Source organism: Scyliorhinus torazame, chromosome 9 (assembly GCF_047496885.1).
Source record: "Scyliorhinus torazame isolate Kashiwa2021f chromosome 9, sScyTor2.1, whole genome shotgun sequence".
In the NCBI taxonomy this organism is placed as follows: Eukaryota; Metazoa; Chordata; class Chondrichthyes; order Carcharhiniformes; family Scyliorhinidae; genus Scyliorhinus; species Scyliorhinus torazame.
In genome coordinates, this window is record NC_092715.1 from 102,491,113 (window position 1) to 102,513,540 (window position 22,428).

The window sequence follows — 22,428 nt, forward strand, 5'->3', positions numbered from 1 at the left end:
GCAGTATCTGCCAAAAGGCATGTTGAAGTGCAGAGCCTTCTGCTGGACTCTTCCAGATGGATTTGGCAAAATCCCTGTGATGCATCCAATTTGGTGAAGAAGCGCGTGTGTGCTATCTCACTCGTGAGTTCCTCCCGCTTCGGGATGAGGTAGTTTTCCCGCATGATATTCTTATTGAGGTCCTTGAGATCAATGCAGATACGCAGGTCCCACGAAGGTTTCTTTACGCACACGATCGAGCTGACCCAGTCAGTCGGTTCAGTGACCTTGGATATGATGCCTTTTTGCTGAAGATCCTTGAGCTGTGCCTTCAGGCACTCCCTCAGCAGAGCAGGGACACGTCGTGGTGCGTGGACCATTGTCTTGGCATCAGGTCGTAGCAGAATCTTGTATCAATACGGCAGCATGCCCATCCCGTTGAACACATCTGGATACTGGGCGAGGATGTCGTCGATGCCGGCCTGAAGATTCACATGGGAGGATGTCATGGTGTAAACCCTTTGAATGTGGTTCAGCTGCTTGCAGGCGTGCGCACCTAGTAGGGATACCCTGTCCGGCTTAACAATTTCAAAGTGTAACCATGCTTATGTGTGTCGCTTGGATACGTGCAGATGGCAGGATCCCAGTGCCGTGATGGCATTCCCGTTGTAATCCAGGAGCTTGTAGGCAGCTAGAAGGATTGGATTGGATTGGATTGGATTTGTTTATTGTCACGTGTACCGAGGTACAGTGAAAAGTATTTTTCTGCGAGCAGCTCAACAGATCATTAAGTACATGAGAAGAAAAGGGAATAAAAGAAAATACATAATAGGGCAACACAACATAAACAATGTAACTACATAAGCACTGGCATCGGATGAAGCATACAGGGTGTAGTGTTAATGATGGCATTCCCGTTGTAATCCAGGAGCTTGCAGGCAGCTAGAAGGATTGGATTGGATTGGATTGGATTTGTTTATTGTCACGTGTACCGAGGTACCAAGGACCGTGTGGGCCTTCTTGATGCGTCTGAAGTCTGCCTGTGAGAGGAGGTTGGCAGAGGCACCTGTGTCCAGCTTGAACTGGATGGGGCAGTGGTTGACCTTCATCACTGCTCGCCATTCGTCCTCGGAGTCCACAGCTAGGATTGACTGGACTTGCGATGAGTCCGGTGTGGTATATTCACACGTTGTAATAATGCCCACACGGTAGGCGTTGTCCAGGTATTCATCATCTGGATCCGTTGCACTGCCGGGATCAGAATCCTGTCGGCGTTGTTGCACACTCCGGATGCGCCGTCGTCGGAATTGGGAGCGCTGGTTCCTGACTGGCGTTGCAGATTTGCACAGGGCTGCATAATGACCTGGCTTCCCGCAGTTTAAACAGTGTCTGCCTCTTGCAGGGCAGTGTTTCTTTAAATGGGCGGTGCCACAGTTCAAACACGTCATGACGTCGGCATCCTGACGCTCCGTACGTCGTTGCACATGCGCAGAGCGGTTCTCAGACGTCTGCACCTGCGCAGTGCGGGTTTCGGCCACTTCGTTATCCCGTTCGCATCGCGCATGCGTCGGACCCCGGGAAGAGCGCGCGAAATGGCCGCTTTCGTCAATGTTGAGGCGCTGAATCCGGGAGATAACCTGGATGCACACTCTTCGTCTCGTGGGAGGCTCATTTTCTGCCGTTTTGTACTGGGAATAGCGATTTTCAGCGTGCTCATGTGTGCATGTGCATGTTTCAATCACAACTGCTTGAATAGGCAGCGCTCGAAGATTTTGTTGGAGTCCACCTCACAGTGGCTGTCAAACTTGTCCAGGATGGTCTGAAACTTTGGCTTGTCCTGTTCTTCGGCGAAGTGAAAGGAGTTGAATATTTCCAAGGCGTGATCACCTGCTGTGGTGAGGAAAAGAGCTATCTTCCGTGCATCAGACGCAACATTGAGGTCTGATGCTTCGACGTAAAGGTGAAATTTCTGCTTGTGTTATGGGTCCGGGTTTACAGAACCCCAAAGTGTTTCATGGAGTTCAACCGACCCACAACTTGTAATAGATTATGGTGTGGGAAGCACACAGCGTACTCTCCAGGTGTGATACAGCAGAAATGGATAAATGGTTTTTAAAACAAAACAATGTTTATTCTATGAACTCAAGTTAGCCTTTTAAAAAGAAACATTGAATATCTGAACACCCATTACTTCAAAGATAACCCCAAAAGACTACAACACTAAATAATCCTTCAAACTGTTCCTTTAAACATCCAAAAGACTTCAAACCTTCAAAAATTGGAACACATTAGGTTACATTCAATATATTTATAGTCTTTGGATTTCAGAAATCAACAGACCAGCTCTGTGTTTTCTTCCTGCAGCTCTCAGCAAAACACACAGCTGCCTTCTCAAACTGAAAACTCAAAAAAGCAGAAGTGAGCTCAGCTCCCCCACCCTCTGACATCACTTCAGTAATATGATCAGCTCCATTTCTTAAAGGTACATTGCTTAAACATCCATTTCTTAAAGGTACTCTCACATGACACTTGAATGTCCGCCAGTTGGCACTGAGATTGTCGGAGGTCCTGAGCTGGTGAGGAGCCGGAATCTTTTCTATTGTGCCGGTATACGTTTGATGGTCGTCACGGACCTTGCCGAGTTGAACTAACTAGATTGAACAGACTCCTGGTATCATGTTGTGTTATGTAATTTGGAATAACACAAGCTGCCACTTGATGCAGCTTTGAGTAAAAGATGCTCCAGACTTTGAAGTGAATTCAATGTGTTTTATTGAACTATTAGCACAGTTCTCAATGAGTTCGACTCTCTGCTAATCTAAATGTAGTAACTCAGTCTAACTGAACCAGCCTTGCTCTAAGCCATGTGCTGGGGTGTGATGCTGAGGATACATCCTGTCTCACTCTGTAGATGTTGGTATGTGGAAAGAGGCGGGCTGTGAGTGCCTCATCCCTTTTATAGTGAGACACCACCCCTGAGTGTCCAGACTGCTCATTGGTCATGTCCTGTTATATGTGTTCATTAGCTGCATGTTTGCATATCATGACAGTGAGCACCACACAGTTACAGATGTACATCAGGTGGAGGCAGTAATGCCCAGGCGAGACAGCAGTCAGTGGGCTGCTGGATCCCAGCCAGATGCTGAGCCTCTGGAACAGGTTTATCCGGAGCTGAAGCAGACAATATGTTGTAGCCGTGAAATTCAGAGGGGGTTGTCAGCGACAATCCAGCAGTCCATCGCCGATTGGAAGAGTCCCAAAGGCTATGGGCACAGGAAATGGCACCGGCAATGCGTGGCACCGAGGCCTACACTGCTCAGGTGGCAACTCCAGTGGAAAGCCTGGTGCACGACGTCAGCACCATGAGTGGAGGTGTCCAAGGCATGGTTCAGTTAGTGACGGTCATGACTGAACGCCTCAACAGCGTGTCCCAGTCGCTGGGGGCTCTCCCCCTCTGGGTTCCTCCTTGATGAGGCGCTGCAGGGCATGTCCTAGTCACTGAGTGACATCGCTGAGATCTTCAACACTGTGTTGCAGACATTGGGGAGCCGTCAGGTCTGGCAGAGCCGGATGATGCAGGGGCAGCCGGGGCTCAAACTAGCTGTCCCCATGTCCTGAGATGAACCCCAGGGCTCGATGGGCACCGACCAGGAGGAGGGGGTACTGGGTGTCAACATGGTAAGCAACAGGATGCCTCTACCTCTGATATGCATCCTGGGGAGAGGGCGATTGACGGACAAGGTCACATTCTAGGTGAAGCGGGCGAGGATGAGGGCCTCCCTGGCCCTCAGGGTTTGCCGGACCCCCTACGCTCCCACCTGTATCCATCCTCTGGCTGGTTCTGCGGGTCCTCCCCAGGCTCGTCTTCCAGTCTCTCCTGGTCCAGCAGCTCCTTGCCCTCGTTCAAGGTGGCCACATATTCCTTTCCCTCCATCTCAAGCACATCACCCCGCTGCTGGGCCAGGTTGTGGAGGATACAACAGACCACCACAAAACGGGCGACCCTTTGGCGATGTGTACTGCAGGGCACTACCAGAACGGTCGAGGCATCGGAACTGCATTTTGAACATTTTTCACCGCTTATTGACAGCACAGGTGGCTGCATGGGCCTTGTTGCATCTGGTCTCCGCATTGGTCGCTGACCTCCATACGGGTGTCATTAGCCAAGTCCTAAACGGGATACCCCTTATCCCCCAAGAGCCAACTAGCCACCCCTCGAAGAGGTGGTCCTCGAAGAGGTATGGGATGTCCACCTGCCTCTGGATGTAGCTCCCTGGGAAGCATGCACACACATGTGTGATCTTCACGACTTGGATGTTCAGGGAATGGAACCCCTTCCTGTTGATTTAGGGCACTCCCCGATGGCCAAGTGAACACAAGGTGACATGCGTGCCATCTCAAAGTTTATATAGTTTTCTGTCCGGGCCAACAGGGCATCCGTGATTACACTTGTGGGTTACGGCTTGTGAAATGCCACACACATCCCCGGAAATCCCTGGAAATCCTGAGGCATGGAACTTCAGGGCTGTGGTGATCTTGACGACCAGCGGAAGCGAGTGTCCTCCTCCTCCATACGGTGCCACGTCCACAAGGACTTGGCACAGGTGCTACACCGTCCCCTTGTTGAGGCGAAGCCTCTTGCGGCACATGCTGTCCGTCATCTGTTCGAAAGACAAGTGAAGCCTGTACACCTTAAGCCGTCACAGACCTCCCCCTCTGGATTCCTCCCTGGCCTTATGGGCAGCTGGGTCTTCAGGGAGTGGTCAGGGTTCAGCACATGGGCAGCCGGCTCGAGCCTCTGTTCAAGCTGCTGCCACCTCCTCCAACATCTGCTGCTTGGCCTGCCAGCAGCACCAGCAGGTCAAGTTCTGCGGGGTCCAAGATATCGGCCATATTGTGGATTATCTATAAGGAATTGGGAGAGGGTGTGAGACCAACAACCAGCGGTATCTTCCACCCTGGAACCCACATGCCCCCATGGCTCCCCCCCATCCCCACACCCCCTGCCATCTGACACGCCCTGCCCACGCACCCCCAGCCACAGTGGTGGCCCTGCTCACTGGACCCCACACCATGTACCCTAGACAGTGCACATAGCATTACCTGGATCAGGCGCTGGTCCCATCCCCGGTGCACTCACCCACCTCCGGCCGCAGAAATGTCCCCGGTTCTGGGACCCAGCCAGTGGGTGTTCGGATGTTGGCCGCTGTGTCCATGGTGTTGCTTCCTGCAGTGTCCAGGCATCACATCTGACTGCAATGCTAGACAATAACCCCTACATGCTACACAGCATGCCTACCAACGGGAATCCACTTGGGAGCTGTGAGGTGCTCACTTAACTATGATTGACAATTCCCAATTAGCAAAAACATTCAGCCGCATGGCCAGAGGCCTCCACGGTCAGTGGGAGTTAAGGTGGTCGGTGGGTCAGGCTGGCTGGGGCTGGGGTTGCCCCCGAAACAGAACCATTTGGTCCAGAGGTTGGCATGGTGCACCCGAGAGCACTGAGACACCCACCCACGCCCCTCCACCAACCCAGCCATGGGCGACCAGCCCTCTGCTCTGCAATACGACCCCTGATGGTGGATCACCCCGACCGAGGCTGAACCCCCAGAGCCTCCCCACACCCCTCCGAGCACCAGGGCAGCAACCCAGTGCCCCGGTCTCTTGGCCTGTGAGCGAAGATGGCTCCTCACCTCCTTGGGTCCTCGCAGCAGCCCTGCCGACCAGCTTCACGTTTTTTTTAGAAAAAGAGTACTAATCGGCGACTGCGTTACTCCTTCCTGGGAATGCTGTTAGATCATGGGAGGCCGTTGGATAGGGGATCGCTCCCATTAATTGTATTGGGATTGGGCTTAATTATTGGTTTCTCGCCACTTTACGGAGGCATGCTGATTTCGCCAATGGGAGTGGGCTGATTCGATCACAAACAGATTGACGCCTGGCGTGTTTCTTGTTTTTTGCCTCTCTTACGATTTACAGCTTTGTGCGCTCTCGTTTAAGGGCGACGCAGCCATAAAACCATGCCTGATAGTTCTGAGTCGGCATCTTGTGATTTTGCTACTTACCCACCTTCATTTCGTAACAGTTTGTTTTATTGTTTCCTAATATTGAAGAATTGTTCAAAGAAATGTCCGGCAATTGTATCAGGATGATTAAATGTACATTGTGGCACCGATCAGAACAGCAAGATGATAGCTCGCTGCTTTGCTTATGTTGCTCCAGTTTCCAAAGCGGTTGATGGCTATTCAAACTAGTAAGCAGATTCAATCACTGAACTCAACGAGAAAAATTGGCAGTCGGGGCCTCGAGCAGGAACTTTTTGTGTTGGCAGCAATGTGAGTAGAAGCTTCAGTGAAAATTATGGTAGTGAATTTCTACTGGGAAAGGTGACAGTTCTCTCACTTGTTCCAACTTAACTTCACCAGAAGAGCCTCAAAACTCCAGAAAATTCCATTACAAATGGTTTTTCTGAGCTTTCCTTGGCTTGTTTGTCAAAGTTGCATTGCATAAGCAAGAGAATTCCTGCAGAAATCGATTTCTCAACATTTCAGGTGGGAATCACATTCACAGTAGACAGTAAGGTTGCTTCATCAATCATATTTCCACTAATACTGGGCTGTCCAAGATATTGCTGCACTTTAAATGAGGTATCAATTGTAATATTTGTTTACATATATTCAAATATCCCCGAACATGAAACATAGCCTCAAAAAAGTGACTTTCTGTAAAAATTGCAGGGAGTCACATTTCTGCTGCTACCTTTGATAACCTCTAACTCTCATCTGTTTAAAGTTAATGTTCCTTTAAGAACATGTGCAGATTATTCCAGAGTTTACTCTTGAACTGAAACCCACCTACATTATCCATGCAAAGTCCATCATCACATCTGAGTTATAATATCGCATTTCATTTATCAAAGGTAATAGTCAAAACAAAGCTACTGAGTGTTCATAAAACATGGATTAAGTTGACCTAGCTTTGAGATTCCTTTCACTGCTAGCCATTCAGCATTTAGGCAATTGTGGGTGAGAAATCCGGAGCACCTAAGAGAGTTATCATACCAGTGTTTATTTTGGCGAAGACAAAACTAAATGCTAAAGCAGACAATGGGAGCAGGGGAGAAGGGATTAAATGCTGCCAAGAGTTCATTATTACTGCTAACGTTCTGGGCATCTGCAATTCTGAGAACATTTAAAAGAACTAGTCTCATTCTGTCAAGATTGTTCAGGCAGCTCGAACTCCTGAAAAGAGGTAGAAATTTAAACTTCAATTCCATAGCAACGACTTTGGTTAAGATAGTGCGAGTTCACACAATAGCAAATGCAATAGGTACTGCAGCACAAATATTTCAATAGTTTTCCCCATCAGTTCATGGTTAGTACAGCTGTTTAACATGTTAAACGTCTTTAACATGTTAAACTTGCTGCCTGTAAAATTGGTCATTTCATAGTGAAAGCGTTGATGCTTATGTGAGAAATTCAGTGGTAGAATATCTTAACTTATATCCATAAACCAATGTGTTCATTGTGCTGTGTGTTTATTCGCCTGTCTTCAGTGAAAGAGTAATAGACGAATAAGCATATAAAGGCACAGCATTTGCTTCAGAGGTTACATTTTGTTCCATTCCACCTCTGAACTTATTTTCAAGAGAAAGAGGACAGACAGACAGTGTTTTTCAAACTTTTTTTCTGGGGACCCATTTTTACCAACCGCCCAACCTTCAGGGCCCACGCCAGCCAGCCTTCGCGACTCATGCCGGACGGCCTTCGCCACCCATGCCAACCAGCCTTCGCGACCCATGCCAGCTGCCATTCGCGACCCATGCTACCCGATCTTCGCGACTCATATGCCCGAATTTCGCAATGCACCATTTTTGCTTATCTTTTTAAAAAAAAATTTTTTTATTCTCCTCCTTTTTCACATTTTCTCCCACATTTACATCCATCAACAATAAACAATAATCAGCAAGATATGTCAGTCCCCATAATAACAACGATCCCATCTACCCACCAACCCCCAAACCTCAACCCGCATGTTTACATAAACAAATGACAAAAAGGAATCAGGGATTACCCGTAGTCACCCTTAATCTTACACAGCTCTCCCCCCCCCCCCCCCCCCCCGGTCTCCAGCTCCTCACGTCCACTGCCTCTTGTAAACCTCCTCCTCCCAACCTCGGTTCCTTCCCCCCAACTTTCCACCCCGGCTAGACCACTCGGACCCTGTTCTGCCAGGCTCCAATGGCCGCAGCCCCTCCCCCCACCTCACACCCGTTCACTGGCCGGCTTAAACCGGCCAGCGTGGAGGCCCCCGCCCGGGTCCCTTTCCCACTTGCCCGGCCCAAGGAAAGCCCAAAGATCCCCTTTTAGCACACAAACCCCATATATACACCTACACCTCAAAGAACCCTCATTTCGCATGAAAGTCCCGTCCCTTCCCTTGTCCAAATATATACCACATTGGCTCCTTTAATCTCTACACCCGCACGCATTGATACAAAAAAGAAGAAAATACAGTCATGAGGTTACATCGGCACATGGCCATTCCTCAATTTGTCAGTTCTGTCACAGTCCTTCTGCTTTCGCAAACTCCTCCGCTGCTTCCGCCGTTCCAAAATAAAAGTCCCTGAGCTTGTAAGTCACCCTCAGCTTCGCTGGATATACAATGCCTCACCACACCTTGCTAATGTACAGTGCCCTCTTCACCCGGTTGAAGGCAGCCCGCCTCCTTGCCAGCTCCACCTTAAAGTCCTGGTATACATGTATACCAACTCCAGCCCACTGCACCACCCGCTTCTGCTTGGCCCAGCTCAGGACCTTCTCCTTCACCCTGTACCTACGGAAGCACAGAGTCACTGCCCTTGGCGGCTCATTCGCCTTTGGTACAGGCCTCCACGACCGATGAGCCCGATCCAGTTCATATCAGGAGGGATCCTCCCCCTCCCCCAATAGTTTTGCCAACATCGCGGCAAAATACTCAGTCGGCTTCGGTCCTTCAACTCCTTCGGGCAGCCCCACAATCCTCAAATTCTGTCGCCTGGATCTGTTTTTCAGGTCTTCCATTTTTCCTCGCAGATCCGCATCTCTTTCCCCATCGAGGCAATTTGATCACCGTGCTGCAATAACGTCTCTTCCACTTCCTTCAGCGCCTCCCCTTGCTCTCGCACCTCCGCCACTGCACTCGCCACCTCCGTCCTCACCGGGAAAACCGCCTCCTCCACCAGCACACTCAAAACCTCCCTCATCTCCTTCCTCACCGTCTCCATGCATTTCGCAATCTGCGCCAACTGCTTTTCAAATTCCGCAGCCATCACCTTAGTTATTTCTTCAGCCGTAAGCAGTGCGGCCTTCCCTGGTGCTCCAGCCTCCATTTTCCTTGGTGACCCCGCGGTGACCTTTCCACTCCCCGACGGACCTTCAGCTGTTTTTTTTCCGGCCGTTTTCTTGCTCACCCTCGACATTTCTCTTTGTTCTTTTTTTCCTCCTGTGTCTTCACTGTGCCTCCTCCGTGCCTTCTCCCTGCTTCTGCCGCCTCCGCGGACCCTGGGACCGGGCTTAAAGCCCCGAAAATGGCATTGCCGAACAGGAGCCCTCCATTGTGCGGCCGCCTCCCGCCCGCCGTCACCGGAAGTCATTTTTGCTTATCTTTAATGCGACAGATGAGCCTACGTGGTCCTCACGATCTCACTTGCTTTGTCATTCGATCTTACATTTCTGTATGGGTTGTTCATCAGAGGTTCTGGAGTTCACACCAGCACTGTTTGTCCTGCCGTGGACTCTCTTGCAAAGCTCTTTGCAGCAGATTCAGTTGTGAGATCATGGCCTGTTTGTGTCTCTGGCCCTCTCTTCCAAAAAGATCCATCTTCAGTTCATCACGTAATCCTGTTGCTTGCTTGCTGGCAGTTACCAAACGGAGGAAGTTCTCCTCAGTAAGTCGTTTCTGGCGGGAAGATTAATTGATTTTTAAAAAGTCTGCTCCTGGAGGAGTATGCTGATGCATGGAGGAGCCGGTTTGCCCCGCTGGGCTCTGAGCCTGCTCACTGCTACATCTGGCTGAGGGGGCACGCATGCATGGGACGACCGGCATCCTTGAAAGCCAATCGCGGCCAACATTTTTAAATGTTGGCATTGTCTGCTGTCTTTGAATTTGTCTATATATATGTTTCTGGAACATACCTCTTCATTCACCTGAGGAAGGAGCAGCGCTCCGAAAGCTAGTGACATCGATACAAACCTGTTGGACTTTAACCTGGTGTTGTAAAACTTCTTACTGAACGTTTTTAAAAGCAGGTCGCAGCCCTTGGGCACTTCTTCCTGCGATGGGAACGCCACGACCGATCGCTCTGTGAGCCTCCCGACACCCACCCATGACCCACCCACAGATCGCGACCCTTGAGTTTGAAAATGACTGTAATAGGATATATTATTTCCATTGTAATGTGATCATTCTTTAAATTTCTCTTTCAGCTCTCTCCCCTCTTCAACCAAGGACAATTATCTATTAAATTGTCCATATTTCTATCACTCTGAGTTTTAATTAAACCTGCAAATTCAGACCTCACCTGTATGCTGCAATCAATGACCCTCTGAAAAGATATATTGAACTTGGCAGGTATATACAGTAGATTTATCAGAATGACAGAAGGGCTTAAAGAGTTAAATTATAATGTTGTCTCATCGTGATGTGGGGATGGCTACAGAAGTAACAGGGAGCGGGGCTCTAATAGAAGCTTCTGATGTGAAAGGATTTAATTCTTCTTCTTGTTTGTTACTGTTTGTTACTTTCTCCTCCAGCTGTTCTTGGCATTCACAGTTGCTACTGTTCATCTCAGAGAAAACTGCTTTGTCACTCTTTTATCATGATATGGAGATGCTGGTGCTGGACTGGGACGGGCGCAGTTAGGCAAAACCAGGTTAAAGTCCATCAGATTTATTTGAAATCGCAAACTTTCGGAGCACTGCTCCTTCATCAGATGAAGTGGAGGCATTCTTCACATTCCAATCAGTAATTATCTTGCAATTGTGTCTCTCCTATAAATGCTGTGGTGGGGCTTGTTTAGCACAGGGCTAAATCGCTGGCTTTGAAAGCACACTAAGGCAGGCCAGCAGCACGGTTCAATTCCTGTACCAGCCTCACCGAACAGGTGCTGAAATGTGGCGACTAGGGGCTTTTCACAGTAACTTCATTTGAAGCCTACTTGTGACAATAAGTGATTTTCATTTCATTCACCTGACGAAGGTGATTTCAAATAAATCTGTTGGACTTTAACCTGTTGTTGTGAGACTTCTTACTCTTTTATCAATAGCACCGTGAACACTGCTCACACTGTTACCCACATCAAAATCTCCTTCACAGTCCTCTTGCTTCTGTAATTTCCCTCTCCAATACTGCCAAAGAATCCCCATGTAGAGACATCCACACACATTTCCACCATCGTCATAACCAGTACCTTGCCACCAGTGCCCCACAGCCTAGGAACCCTCCCCCACACCCAGGAAGTTAATAAGAACAAAAATGCATAAAAACACCAGAGTTTGATACACGCTTTTACAATTCTCTGGAGGTGAGTATTGTTGGTGGGGGAGGTTGGATCAGTATGGGGGTGGAGATTTGTCTTGAGATTGGTGAGCAACATTGGAAGTGTTGAAAAGTGTTGGGAAGTGGATGAGCAGTTATGGGAAAGGTGCAAGCAGTGATGGGAAGGGGGTGAGCTGTTTTGGGAAAGGTGCAAGCAGTGATGGGAAGGGGGTGAGCTGTTTTGGGAGGGTGTGAATAGTGCTGGGATGGGAGTGAGCCTCTTTCCACACTGCTCACCCCCTTCCCAAAAAAGCTCACCCTTCCCAACACTCCTCACCCCCTTCCCAACACTATTGAATCCCCTGCAAAAACAGCTCACACACTTCCCAAAATTTCTCACCCTCTCCAACACTGTTTTTTGAGGGGCAAGCTTTTTTGGTAAGGGGCTGACCTGTTTTGGGAGCAGATGAGCGGTGCTGGGAGGGGGAGTGAACTGTTTTGGGATGGGGGTGAGCTGTTTTGGGAAGGGGTGAGCTGTTTTGGGAAGGGGGTGAGCTGTTTTGGGAAGGGGTGAGCTGTTTTGGGAAGGGGTGAGCTGTTTTGGGAAAGGGCAAGCTGTTTTGGGAAATGGGGTGAGCTATTTTGGGGCGAGTGAACAGTGTTGGGAAGGGTTTGGCTATGTCCGGAGTGGGGTGAGCTGCTTTGGGAAGGGGTGCGCTGTTTTGGGAAAGGGTAAGCTGTTTTGGGAAGGGAGTGAGCTGTTTTGGGAAAGGGCGAGCTGTTTTGGGAAAAGGGGTGAGCTATTTTGGGTTTGAGTGAACAGTGTTGGGAAGGGGTTTGGCTATGTCCGGAGTGGGGTGAGCTGCTTTGGGGAGAGGTGAACAGTGTTGGGAAGGGGTTAGGCTATGTCCGGAGTGGGATGAGCTGCTTTGGGGTGGAGTGAACAGTGTTGGGAAGGGGTTGGGCTATGTCCGAAGTTGGGTGAGCTGCTTTGGGGAGAGTTGAACAGTGTTGGGGAGGGGTTTGGCTATGTCCGGAGTGGGGTGAGCTGCTTTGGGGAGAGGTGAACAGTGTTGGGAAGGGGTTGGGCTATGTCCGGAGTGGGGTGAGCTGCTTTGGGGAGAGGTGAACAGTGTTGGGAAGGGGTTGGGCTATGTCCGGAGTGGGGTGAGCTGCTTTGGGGAGAGGTGAACAGTGTTGGGAAGGGGTTGGGCTATGTCCGGAGTGGGGTGAGCTGCTTTGGGGAGAGGTGAACAGTGTTGGGAAGGGGTTGGGCTATGTCCGGAGTGGGGTGAGCTGCTTTGGGGAGAGGTGAACAGTGTTGGGAAGGGGTTGGGCTATGTCCGGAGTGGGGTGAGCTGCTTTGGGGAGAGGTGAACTGTGTTGGGAAGGGGTTAGGCTATTTCCGGAGTGGGGTGAGCTGCTTTGGAGAGAGGTGAACAGTGTTGGGAAGGGGTTGGGCTATGTCCGGAGTGGGGTGAGCTGCTTTGGGGAGAGGTGAACAGTGTTGGGAAGGGGTTGGGCTATGTCCGGAGTGGGGTGAGCTGCTTTGGGGAGAGGTGAACAGTGTTGGGAAGGGGTTGGGCTATGTCCGGAGTGGGGTGAGCTGCTTTGGAGAGAGGTGAACTGTGTTGGGAAGGGGTTTGGGCTATGTCCGGAGTGGGGTGAGCTGCTTTGGGGAGAGGTGAACAGTGTTGGGAAGGGGTTGGGCTATGTCCGGAGTGGGGTGAGCTGCTTTGGGGAGAGGTGAACAGTGTTGGGAAGGGGTTGGGCTATGTCCGGAGTGGGGTGAGCTGCTTTGGGGAGAGGTGAACAGTGTTGGGAAGGGGTTGGGCTATGTTGGGAGTGGTGAGCTGTTTAGGGAGGTGGGATTCTGTTTTTTTAGGAGGGAAGAAGTTACAATGAAGCACTGATCAAGTCTTGTGTTTGAATGAGGTTCGTGGTTAATGGCGTAGACAAAGTAGTCTATGATTGTTTGGTTTTAATGTTTTTAAAAATCAATTCAGATTAACGCAGCAAAGGCTACATGGAAAATGTTGGCTTTGAAATGAAATGAATTATTGTGACTATAGGGAATAACTTTTGAGAGCGACATAAGAATATTTTTTCATAAGTCAACTGAAGAAATACTTCAACCGTTACAGTGATGAGTGAGTTATAACCTGTATGGAGAAAGGTACGTTTGTACAATATGGAAGATAATACAATTCTGTGGAGCAATCGTTCCCTATATATGAGAATCCCTGACATCTGTAGAAAAATATATTAAAACTGTTTTCCACAGGGACACAAGAGAGGTGACAGATGAGTCCTCATATCCTGGTAACAGTAAATTAACAGCCTGGAGGCCCAGTGTCTTCTGAATTGAGGGAACAACTCCAAAGTTGGGAGAGATTGCATTAATATTCAAATACTTGTAGGGATTACTTACATCCTTCCTAAAGCCAACCCAGCATCAACTTTAAAATTATCAATACATAAGTGCATTTACACATTTGGCATTTCTGCATTACATGGCATGTGCCAAACACAACCAAAGTTTAACTACTTTAACTTCTATTTAGCAAAGGAAATTACAATTACACTTCCTCCACACTGCCCTTAATATTTTTATTTATGTAAATATAAGCAGATAAATTATCCAGAATGTATCGGTGAGAATGGACCCAAACTCACTGGATTAGGGTATGGTTAAAATCATTCACCCTAGTGCCAATGCCGATGTGGAGAAGGCCCCAGGACTGCTCCAGAAACATCCTGTCACAAATTTTGAAGGGGAAGGTGTTTCTTAAACCCAGTTCCTTTATTTTGGGGATCTGTTGAGGACAAGCGAGATCTACCCAAAGCTTGTGAGCAAAGAACACAGATTGAAGGTAATTGACAAAAGAACCAGTGAAGAGATGCAAAATGCGATTGAATGACCTTGTCGCGCTCAAGTCGGTGATGCAACAAGGCCATTAAATCTCGCGAGAGTTATCACATGGCATTTGTGACGCTTGGGACACCTCGCAAGATCTGACAAGATCTCTCTGGGTGTGATCCAAATTAACATATTTAAGTGAGCCGTTAAGTTAATTTAAATATGTCGGTGCCCGATTTTCCTGAGGCCGGGAACTAACGGCATCGCCTGGGAGACTTCACCATGGCGCCATTTACTATTGGTCCACACAATCGTCAACCAGGCATAACAGAACCCGGGGGGGGGTCACAGGCCACAGGAGTTTCCAAGGTGATCAGGCTCTGGGTAGGGTGGTACTCTGGCATTCCCACTGGCACCCAGGCACCTTGACACTGCCAGCCTGACACCATGGAGGTGCTACCCAGGCAACCTGGCAGGGTGACCCTGGAATTGCCAGGGTGCCCAGGTGGCACTGCCAGCCTGGCAGGGGCATGACCAGGGTGCCAGATTGGCAATGCCAAGGTGCCTAGGTGCCAGGTTGCCCATGCCAGGGATCGGCCCCAGGGGTGTCCTGGCCTTAAGAGGTGGGTGATGGGAGCTACGAGGACCCCCTGAGAGGTAGGTTAGGGCAGTGGGGTGCCCGGAGTCCATGGTGGGGTGTCCAAGGGGGGAACAAAAGATTGGGGCAGCGTTTAAAAATGGCACCCCGATCGCCTCCTGCACTGGCGAACTGAGCCCATCAGTGCAGGAAGTGAGGTACGGGCGGCCTCGGTGGGATGTTCCCAACCAAGGCCTTAAGAGACAAGAGGGACTTTGATTGCATGATTTTTCTCAGCACTGCAGGCACTTAGAAAGACCATGCTATACATGCCCAAAATGGACTCTGAGAACATAGAACATACAGTGCAGAAGGAGGCCATTCGGCCCATCGAGTCTGCACCGACCCACTTAAGTCCTCACTTCCACCCTATCCCCGTAACCCAATAACCCCTCCTAACCTTTTTGGCCACTAAGGACAATTTATCATGGCCAATCCACCTAACCTACACATCTTTGGATTGTGGGAGGAAAAAGGAGCACCCGGAGGAAACCCGCGCAGTCACAGGGAGAACATGCAGACTCCTCACAGACAGTGACCCAGCGGGGAGTCGAACATGGGACCCTGGTGTTGTGAAGCCACAGTGCTAGCCACTTGTGCTACTGTGCTGCCCACCTTGTTTTTTTACACGGTACGTCATGCCCATAATGTAAATGAGTGTTACCTGGAAACTGCCAAAGCAACTGCCTCCCGGCAGAGTCACATAACATACATACGGAGCAAGAGGAGATGGCACTGATTCGTACACCACAAGACTTCCATTCTTAAAGACAGCTCCTTGCTTTCTCTTCTTCTCCCAAAACTCCTGCAATGTTTCTACTACGTTCACTGTGTGAAAACAAAAACAGGGCAATTAAAATGTTTTGGAAAGTTCAGCCAATATATTTCTGATCGCCTGGCAATGAATGTTTTTCTTGGTAGACCAGTTAAATAGGAACCAATATAATTTATTCTTCAGCATTGAATATTAAATAACATTTTAAGACCAAACAATGCAAAATTAAGTTTGCATAATGCATGCTTTCCAAACCTGAAAAACTACTTCAAATAATGGCTGGATGTAGTGACAAATATTTACACTCTGGTCCCGTGCCAGTTTTAAACAATGGCCATGGTTGTACTTTAACATAATTCATTAATTCATGAGCTAGTTCATCACAGAGAGGGGGATAAAGGTTCATTCCTGTGATTCCTCCACATAGTACTGGGATAGAAATTGGCTGGGCTCAATTTTAGGCACATCATCAGCACACGCTGAACCAGGAGTCTCAAGGCCAACCCAACTTCACCTTTTGACTTCAATTATATTATCTGGGCAGATTGCCCTGGTCAATCCCACCTCCACAGGCAACTCAACAGTTTTAAATCGGTGAACAAGCTCTTCTTAGCTCTAAAGCAATGCTTTAGTACACAATTTCACGGAAATGAAACAAAATCCTGTGTGGAGAGCGTTTAGCCAGGCGTTTCACGTGGCCTGCTATTAAACAGGACTCTGCTTCATTCTGGGGCCTCAGCGAGGAACACCCCACCGAGGCTGCGCTCAGTCTCATTTTCAACATTGAGAAGCTTCGCTCGCCAATGCAGGAAAAGATCGGGATGGCGCCCCGATTTCTCGATCCCCCAAGTGACGCCCAGAAACCCCCTCCCATGCACGAGCTTACTCCTGGGGGGTCCTTGAGCCCCTGGGTCCTTGAGCCCCTAGCATCACACCTCATGAGGGCAGGGAAGCCCCGGGTCCAATCCCTGTTGTGAACAAAATGCCACCTTGGCACTGCCAGTCTGGCACTCTGGCAGTGCCCCTGCCAGCCTAGCAGTGCCACCTGGACACCCTGTCGGTGCCCCTGCCAACCTGGAAGTGCCACCTGGGCTGGACGTTAGGTTTTGCCCCTAGAATTTATTTTAAATACCTTCTGTTGACACCTGCTGCTTAGGATGTATGTACCATTGAAGAAATCTGAGAAGTGCCAGCCTGGCTCACAATCCAATCCAATTTCTACAAGCGTGTCTGAACAGGTGATAGGTCACTCATTCACATGTCTGCTCAAATGTCTTTCAGGTGTTTTTGAAATGCAGGATATTGGCTCCCAAAATTGACCTACGTTGCGCCCATTTTATGCTTGTAAAATAGATAAAATGGTGTTCAATTTCTACACCACCGAGTTACCAAATACAGTCATTACAACAAAGATGAAGTATTCTTGAGCATAGAGAGAAGCTAAATTGGTGTCAGAGCCAGTTCCATGCTTCCCTTGTATGCTCCCCTTAGCTAGTCTGGAAGGTGTTTTTTTTGTTCAAACATTTTGTGCATTTATTGCTCAAAAGGAGAAATAACAAATTACGAAGATTTCCATTATTGAGATGTGGCTGAATTATAATCACACCTAAATCTCTTTTCTTTTTCATCTTCATGTAAAGTCACTCTTGATCATGCATTACCTTAGTTTTTTTTCTGTTCTAACTTGCATTAATATTTATTAATTGATATTAAAATCTATCTCTATTTCTGTGCCCATGATTTTATTAAGGCATTTATATATATACACACATCGAACACAACCACAACCAAAAAAAGAACAAATTACATAACAAATAAATAACTAACACTCCACCGCCCCACCTTCCCTGCCGTTATCCTCCACCCACCCTGCCTCCTTTTATAACCCCAGAGCCCCCTCCCCCCCGCCCCCCCTCCCCCTGCTGACTTCTTAACTATCCTTGAAGAAGTCGATAAACAGTTTCCATTTCATGGCATACTCCTCCACAGTCCCACTCAAGGCGAACTTGATTTTTTTCCAACTTAACGAATTCCGCGAGGTCGCTCACCCACATCTCTGGTTTCGGCGACCCTGAGTCCCTCCATTCCAGCAAGATCCGTCTCCAGGCTACCAGGGAGGCAAAGGCCAAGACGTCGGCCTCTCTCGCCCCCTGGACTCCTGGGTCTTATGCCACTCCGAAAATCGCCACTTCTGGACTCGGGGCTACCTTCACCTTCAGCACCTTGGACACAATGTCAGTGAGCCCCCGACAGAATTCCTCCCGTTTCGGACAGGCCCGAAACATGGTTTGCGGTGCTTCCCCCTGTGCACAGTCCACACCTATCATCCAACCCATCAAAAAACCTGCTCATTCTGGCCACTGGCATATGCGCCCTGTGGACTACTTTAAATTGAATAAGGCTAAGCTTAGCACATGAAAAAACGCAGTCACTCTCCCCAAAACCTCCGCCCACACAGCCTCCAACTCTCTCCCCAGCTCCTTCCCACTTCCATTTAACTCCCAGTCCATTCATTCCTTGTAGATCTCCGACACCCTACCCTTGCCAGCCCTGTTTTCGACACCACTTTGTCCTGCAATGCTGGGCAGCAGGTCGGGAAAGGATGGCACTGGCACCTGTTTCCTCACATAGTCCCGCATCTGTAAGTACTCAGTTGCTGCTGCCATTGTCTCCACACCCTCAGTACCGCCACCCAAATGGACTTATGGAGTATCTTGCCGGTGAGAACGGCAGAGGCACTGTCAACAGTGTCCTGAGCTAGTGTCCTTACAAGAGGGCTGCCTCCATCCGCTCCCACACCAACCCCTCCCTCACTACAGGGGCTGGTTTAGCACAGTGGGCTAAACAGCTGGCTTGTACTTCAGAACAAGGCAGCAGGGCAAGTTCAATTCCTGTACCGGTCACCCCAAACAGGCACCAGAATGTGACGACTAGGGGCTTTTCACAGTAATTTCACTGAAGCCTACTTGTGACAATAAGTGATTATTATTATTATTACCCACTTACTGACCATGGCTATTATTTGCTGGCCAGTGTAGTAGTTCATCAAAATTGGCAAAGCCAGCCCCCGCCCCCCTCCGCACTGCCCCGCTCCAGCAGCACCTTTCTTCACCTTTGGAGCTTTCCAAAAAACACATTAATCTTCCTAAGGAAGGTCTTTGGCATAAAAATCGGAAGGTTCTGGAACAAGAATAAAAAGCTCGGGAGTACTGTCATCTTCACGGACTGCACCCACCCCGACAATGACAGCAGGAGCGCGTCCCACCTTTTAATATCACCCTTCATTTGCTCCACCAAGCATGCCACGTTCAATTTATGTAGCTGCTCCCATCCCCGCGCCACCTGGATTCCCAGATCCCTGAAGCTCGCCCCCACTATCTTACACGGCAGCTCGCTCAACCTCCTCTCCTGCTCCCTCACCTGGATCGGGGAGACCTCACTCTTTGCCATGTTTAATTTATACCCAGAAAACTGGCTAAATTTCTCCAAAATGTCTATGACTCCCCCCCATACCTTCCAATGGGTCCGATATGTAAAACAACAAATTGTCCGCATATAGCGAGACCCTGTGCTCCACCCCCACTCCCCACACTATCCCCTGCCAACCCCTTGAAGCTCTGAGCGCCATTGCCAGTGGCACTATCGCCAAGGCAAAGAGCAATGTGGAGAGTGGGCATCCCTGTCTCAATGCAGCCTAAAATACCCCAAACTCACCCAGTTCGTCCTTACATGTGATGCCGGCGCCTGATGGAACAACTGGACCCAATCCACAAACCCTTGCCCGAACCCAAACCACCCCAGTGCCTCCCACAAATATTCCCATTCTACCCAATCAAAGGCCTTCTCCGCACCGATAGCGACCGCTACTTCTACATTCCGTCCCTCCGAGGGCATCATTATATAACGTTCAATAAACACCTAAAATTAGCCGACAGATGTCTCCCTTTTACAAACCCTGCCTGGTCTTCCCCTGTCACCCACGGCACACAGTCCTCAATTTGCGAGGCCAAGATCTTTACCAACAACTTGCTCCGGGTCCTTATACGTCTTCAAAATTAAGGATAACAAGGCCTGCAAAAACGTGGGGGGTGTTCCCGCTTCTTCCTCGCCTCATTGAATCAGGGGCCCCAGGTCTCCCAAAAACTTTTATAGAATTCTACCGGGAAGCTATCTAGGCCCGAGGCCTTCCCTGCCTGCATCACCCCCATACCCTCCATCACCGCCACCAGTCCAATGGGTGTTCTCTATCCCTCTATCAGGTCCTCCTCCACCTTGGGGAACTCCAACCCATACAGAAAACGTCTCATTCCCACCCCCGGCTGGGGTCTCCGATTCATATAACCTGTCCTCGCAAACCTCATTCACCTCCACCGGGTCTAAGACCACTTTTCCCCTCCTATTCTTCCCCCTTCCAATCTCCCTCGCCACCTCCTGCTTCCTCATTTGGTGAACCAACATCTTGCTCCCCTTCTCTCCATACTCATAGACTGCCCCCCTAGCCACCCGCAACTGCCCACTGCCTTACCCGTAGACACCAGCCCAAATGCCATCTGGAGTTTCTGCCGCTCCTTCAACAACCCAGCTTCCGGGGGCTCCGAGTACCTCCTATCTACCCGCAGGATCTCATCCACCAGCCTCGCAATCACAGCCCGTTCTGTCTTGTCCCTACATGCCTGGATTGATATAAACTCCCCCCTGACCTTTGCCTTGAGCGCCTCCCATAGCGTGGTGGCTGAAACTCACCTGTATCATTCAGCTCCACATACCCCTGAATAGTGGTCCTCACACGCTCACACACTACGTCATTCGCTAACAACCACAAGTCTAATCTCCACTGCAGGCACTGGCCCCCCCCCCCAGTCCATTTGCAAGTCCAATACGGCGTGTGGTCCGAGACCACAGTAGCCAAATTCTCCCAGGCGACCACCCACGCCAGCAGAGTCTTATCCATCACAAAGTAATCGATCTGGGAGTATACCCTGTGCACGTCGGAGAAGTAATAAAATTCCTTCGCCCTTGGCCTCCCAAACCTCCACTGTGTATGTTCCATGGTTCCCCCGATGATGAAGGCACACACAGAACATAGATGTGATCAACCAGAACGAATATTTATTGTTTGGCATGTGGGATGGCAACTAACAGATCTATATCCAAACAAAGTTACTCAAATCTCTAGGGAGCTACTCTAAGTGCGACTTTCGTCAGTCACGGGATGCATGTCTGGTGCCTCCCACTGGCAGGAGGTCATACCATGAGTACATACATTGATAAATGGCTTTGTACATTTGTACAGTTATGTACAGATATGCATGTACGCATGGGTCCACTCCTCCCATGCACACCATAAACCCCTTTAGATCCCTCGCCACCGCCAATACCCTTCCCAACCGCGGACTCGACCGGTCCAATCCTGGCTTGATGACCGTATTAAAATCCCTCCCTTATTAACCGGTGCAAGTCCAGGTCTGGGATCGTCCCCAGTACTCGCCCATGAATTTGACGTCATCCCAATTTGGGGCATAAACGTTCACCAAGACCACTGGCATCCCCTCCAATTTCCCACTCACCATCACGAACCTTCCCCCCGAATCTGCCAACTATATTCCCCATCTCAAACGCTACCCACCTATTTATTAGCACCGCCACCGCACGCATCTTCATATCCAACCCTGAGTGAAAGACCTAGCCTACCCACCCTTTCCTTAGCCTAGTCTGGTCGGTGATTTTCAAGTGTGTTTCCTGTAAAAATGCCACATCCGCCTTTAAGCTCCTCAAGTGCACGAACACGTGTGACCGTTTGACCGGTCCATTCAGTCCTCTCACATTCCATGTGGTCAGCTTGTCGGGGGGCACCCCGCCCTCCCACCCCTGCCGATCAGCCATAGCCCATGTTGAGCCAGCCCCCGGCCCGCGTCACGCGCCCATCCAGGCGCGCCCTTGGATGCCCACCATAAGGGACCCCCTCGCACTTCAACAGCCCCAACCCCATCAGCAGTCCGCCCCCCACCCCCCCGCCCCCAGGCAATACAACAATCCCAACCCCCTCTAAACTCTAATCACCTGCTCACTCTCCACTGTGGTCCCATGAACTAGCTCGCCCAGCTAACCTAGCAGCCCCCGCCCATGGCGCCAAACATCCTACCCCACACTGATTCCCCTCGCCCCCGGCTCGTGCATTTCCCTGGTGCAAACAACAATAACAAAAAGAAAAAAGGTGCACTCACCCAGCACGATCCTCCAGCATCCCACCAAAGAACCCCACAAAAAAGAAAAACGACACCGGAGTGAAAGAGGTTCTCCTCTGACCATCCCCCCAAAAGAAACAAAGCAATAACAACTAAAACAAAACAAAAAGGGAGGCAGAGAGAAACAACATCCCCTCACACCTCCTCCAAAGTTCAATGTCCACCTTCTCCTGCCAGTCCATTGTCTCTCACAAACTCCATTGCTTCCTCCGCTGTACAAAATAATACTCGCGGGCATTGTGGGTCACCCAGAGGTGGACTGGATACAGCATCTTGAACCTCATCCCCTTCTTAAAGAAGGCATTGAATCCCGCTCTCCTCTTTGCCAGTTCCGCACCCAGATCTTGATATTTACCCGGACCTAATTAACTTCCCAGGTACATCTCCTCTTCTGCCTGGCCCATCACAAGAT

At 49.6% G+C, this 22,428-nt stretch overlaps 1 protein-coding gene across 1 annotated transcript in view; it reads right to left on the reverse strand.

The window, feature by feature from the left end:
- LOC140429409 (protein limb expression 1 homolog) overlaps nucleotides 1-22,428 on the reverse strand; it is a 73,708-nt gene that overhangs the window by 37,405 nt on the left and 13,875 nt on the right. Inside the window, exon 2 of the mRNA XM_072516349.1 lies at nucleotides 15,661-15,824. Coding sequence (XP_072372450.1) covers nucleotides 15,661-15,824 — 164 coding nt within the window. The remainder of the gene's footprint in view (nucleotides 1-15,660; nucleotides 15,825-22,428) is intronic.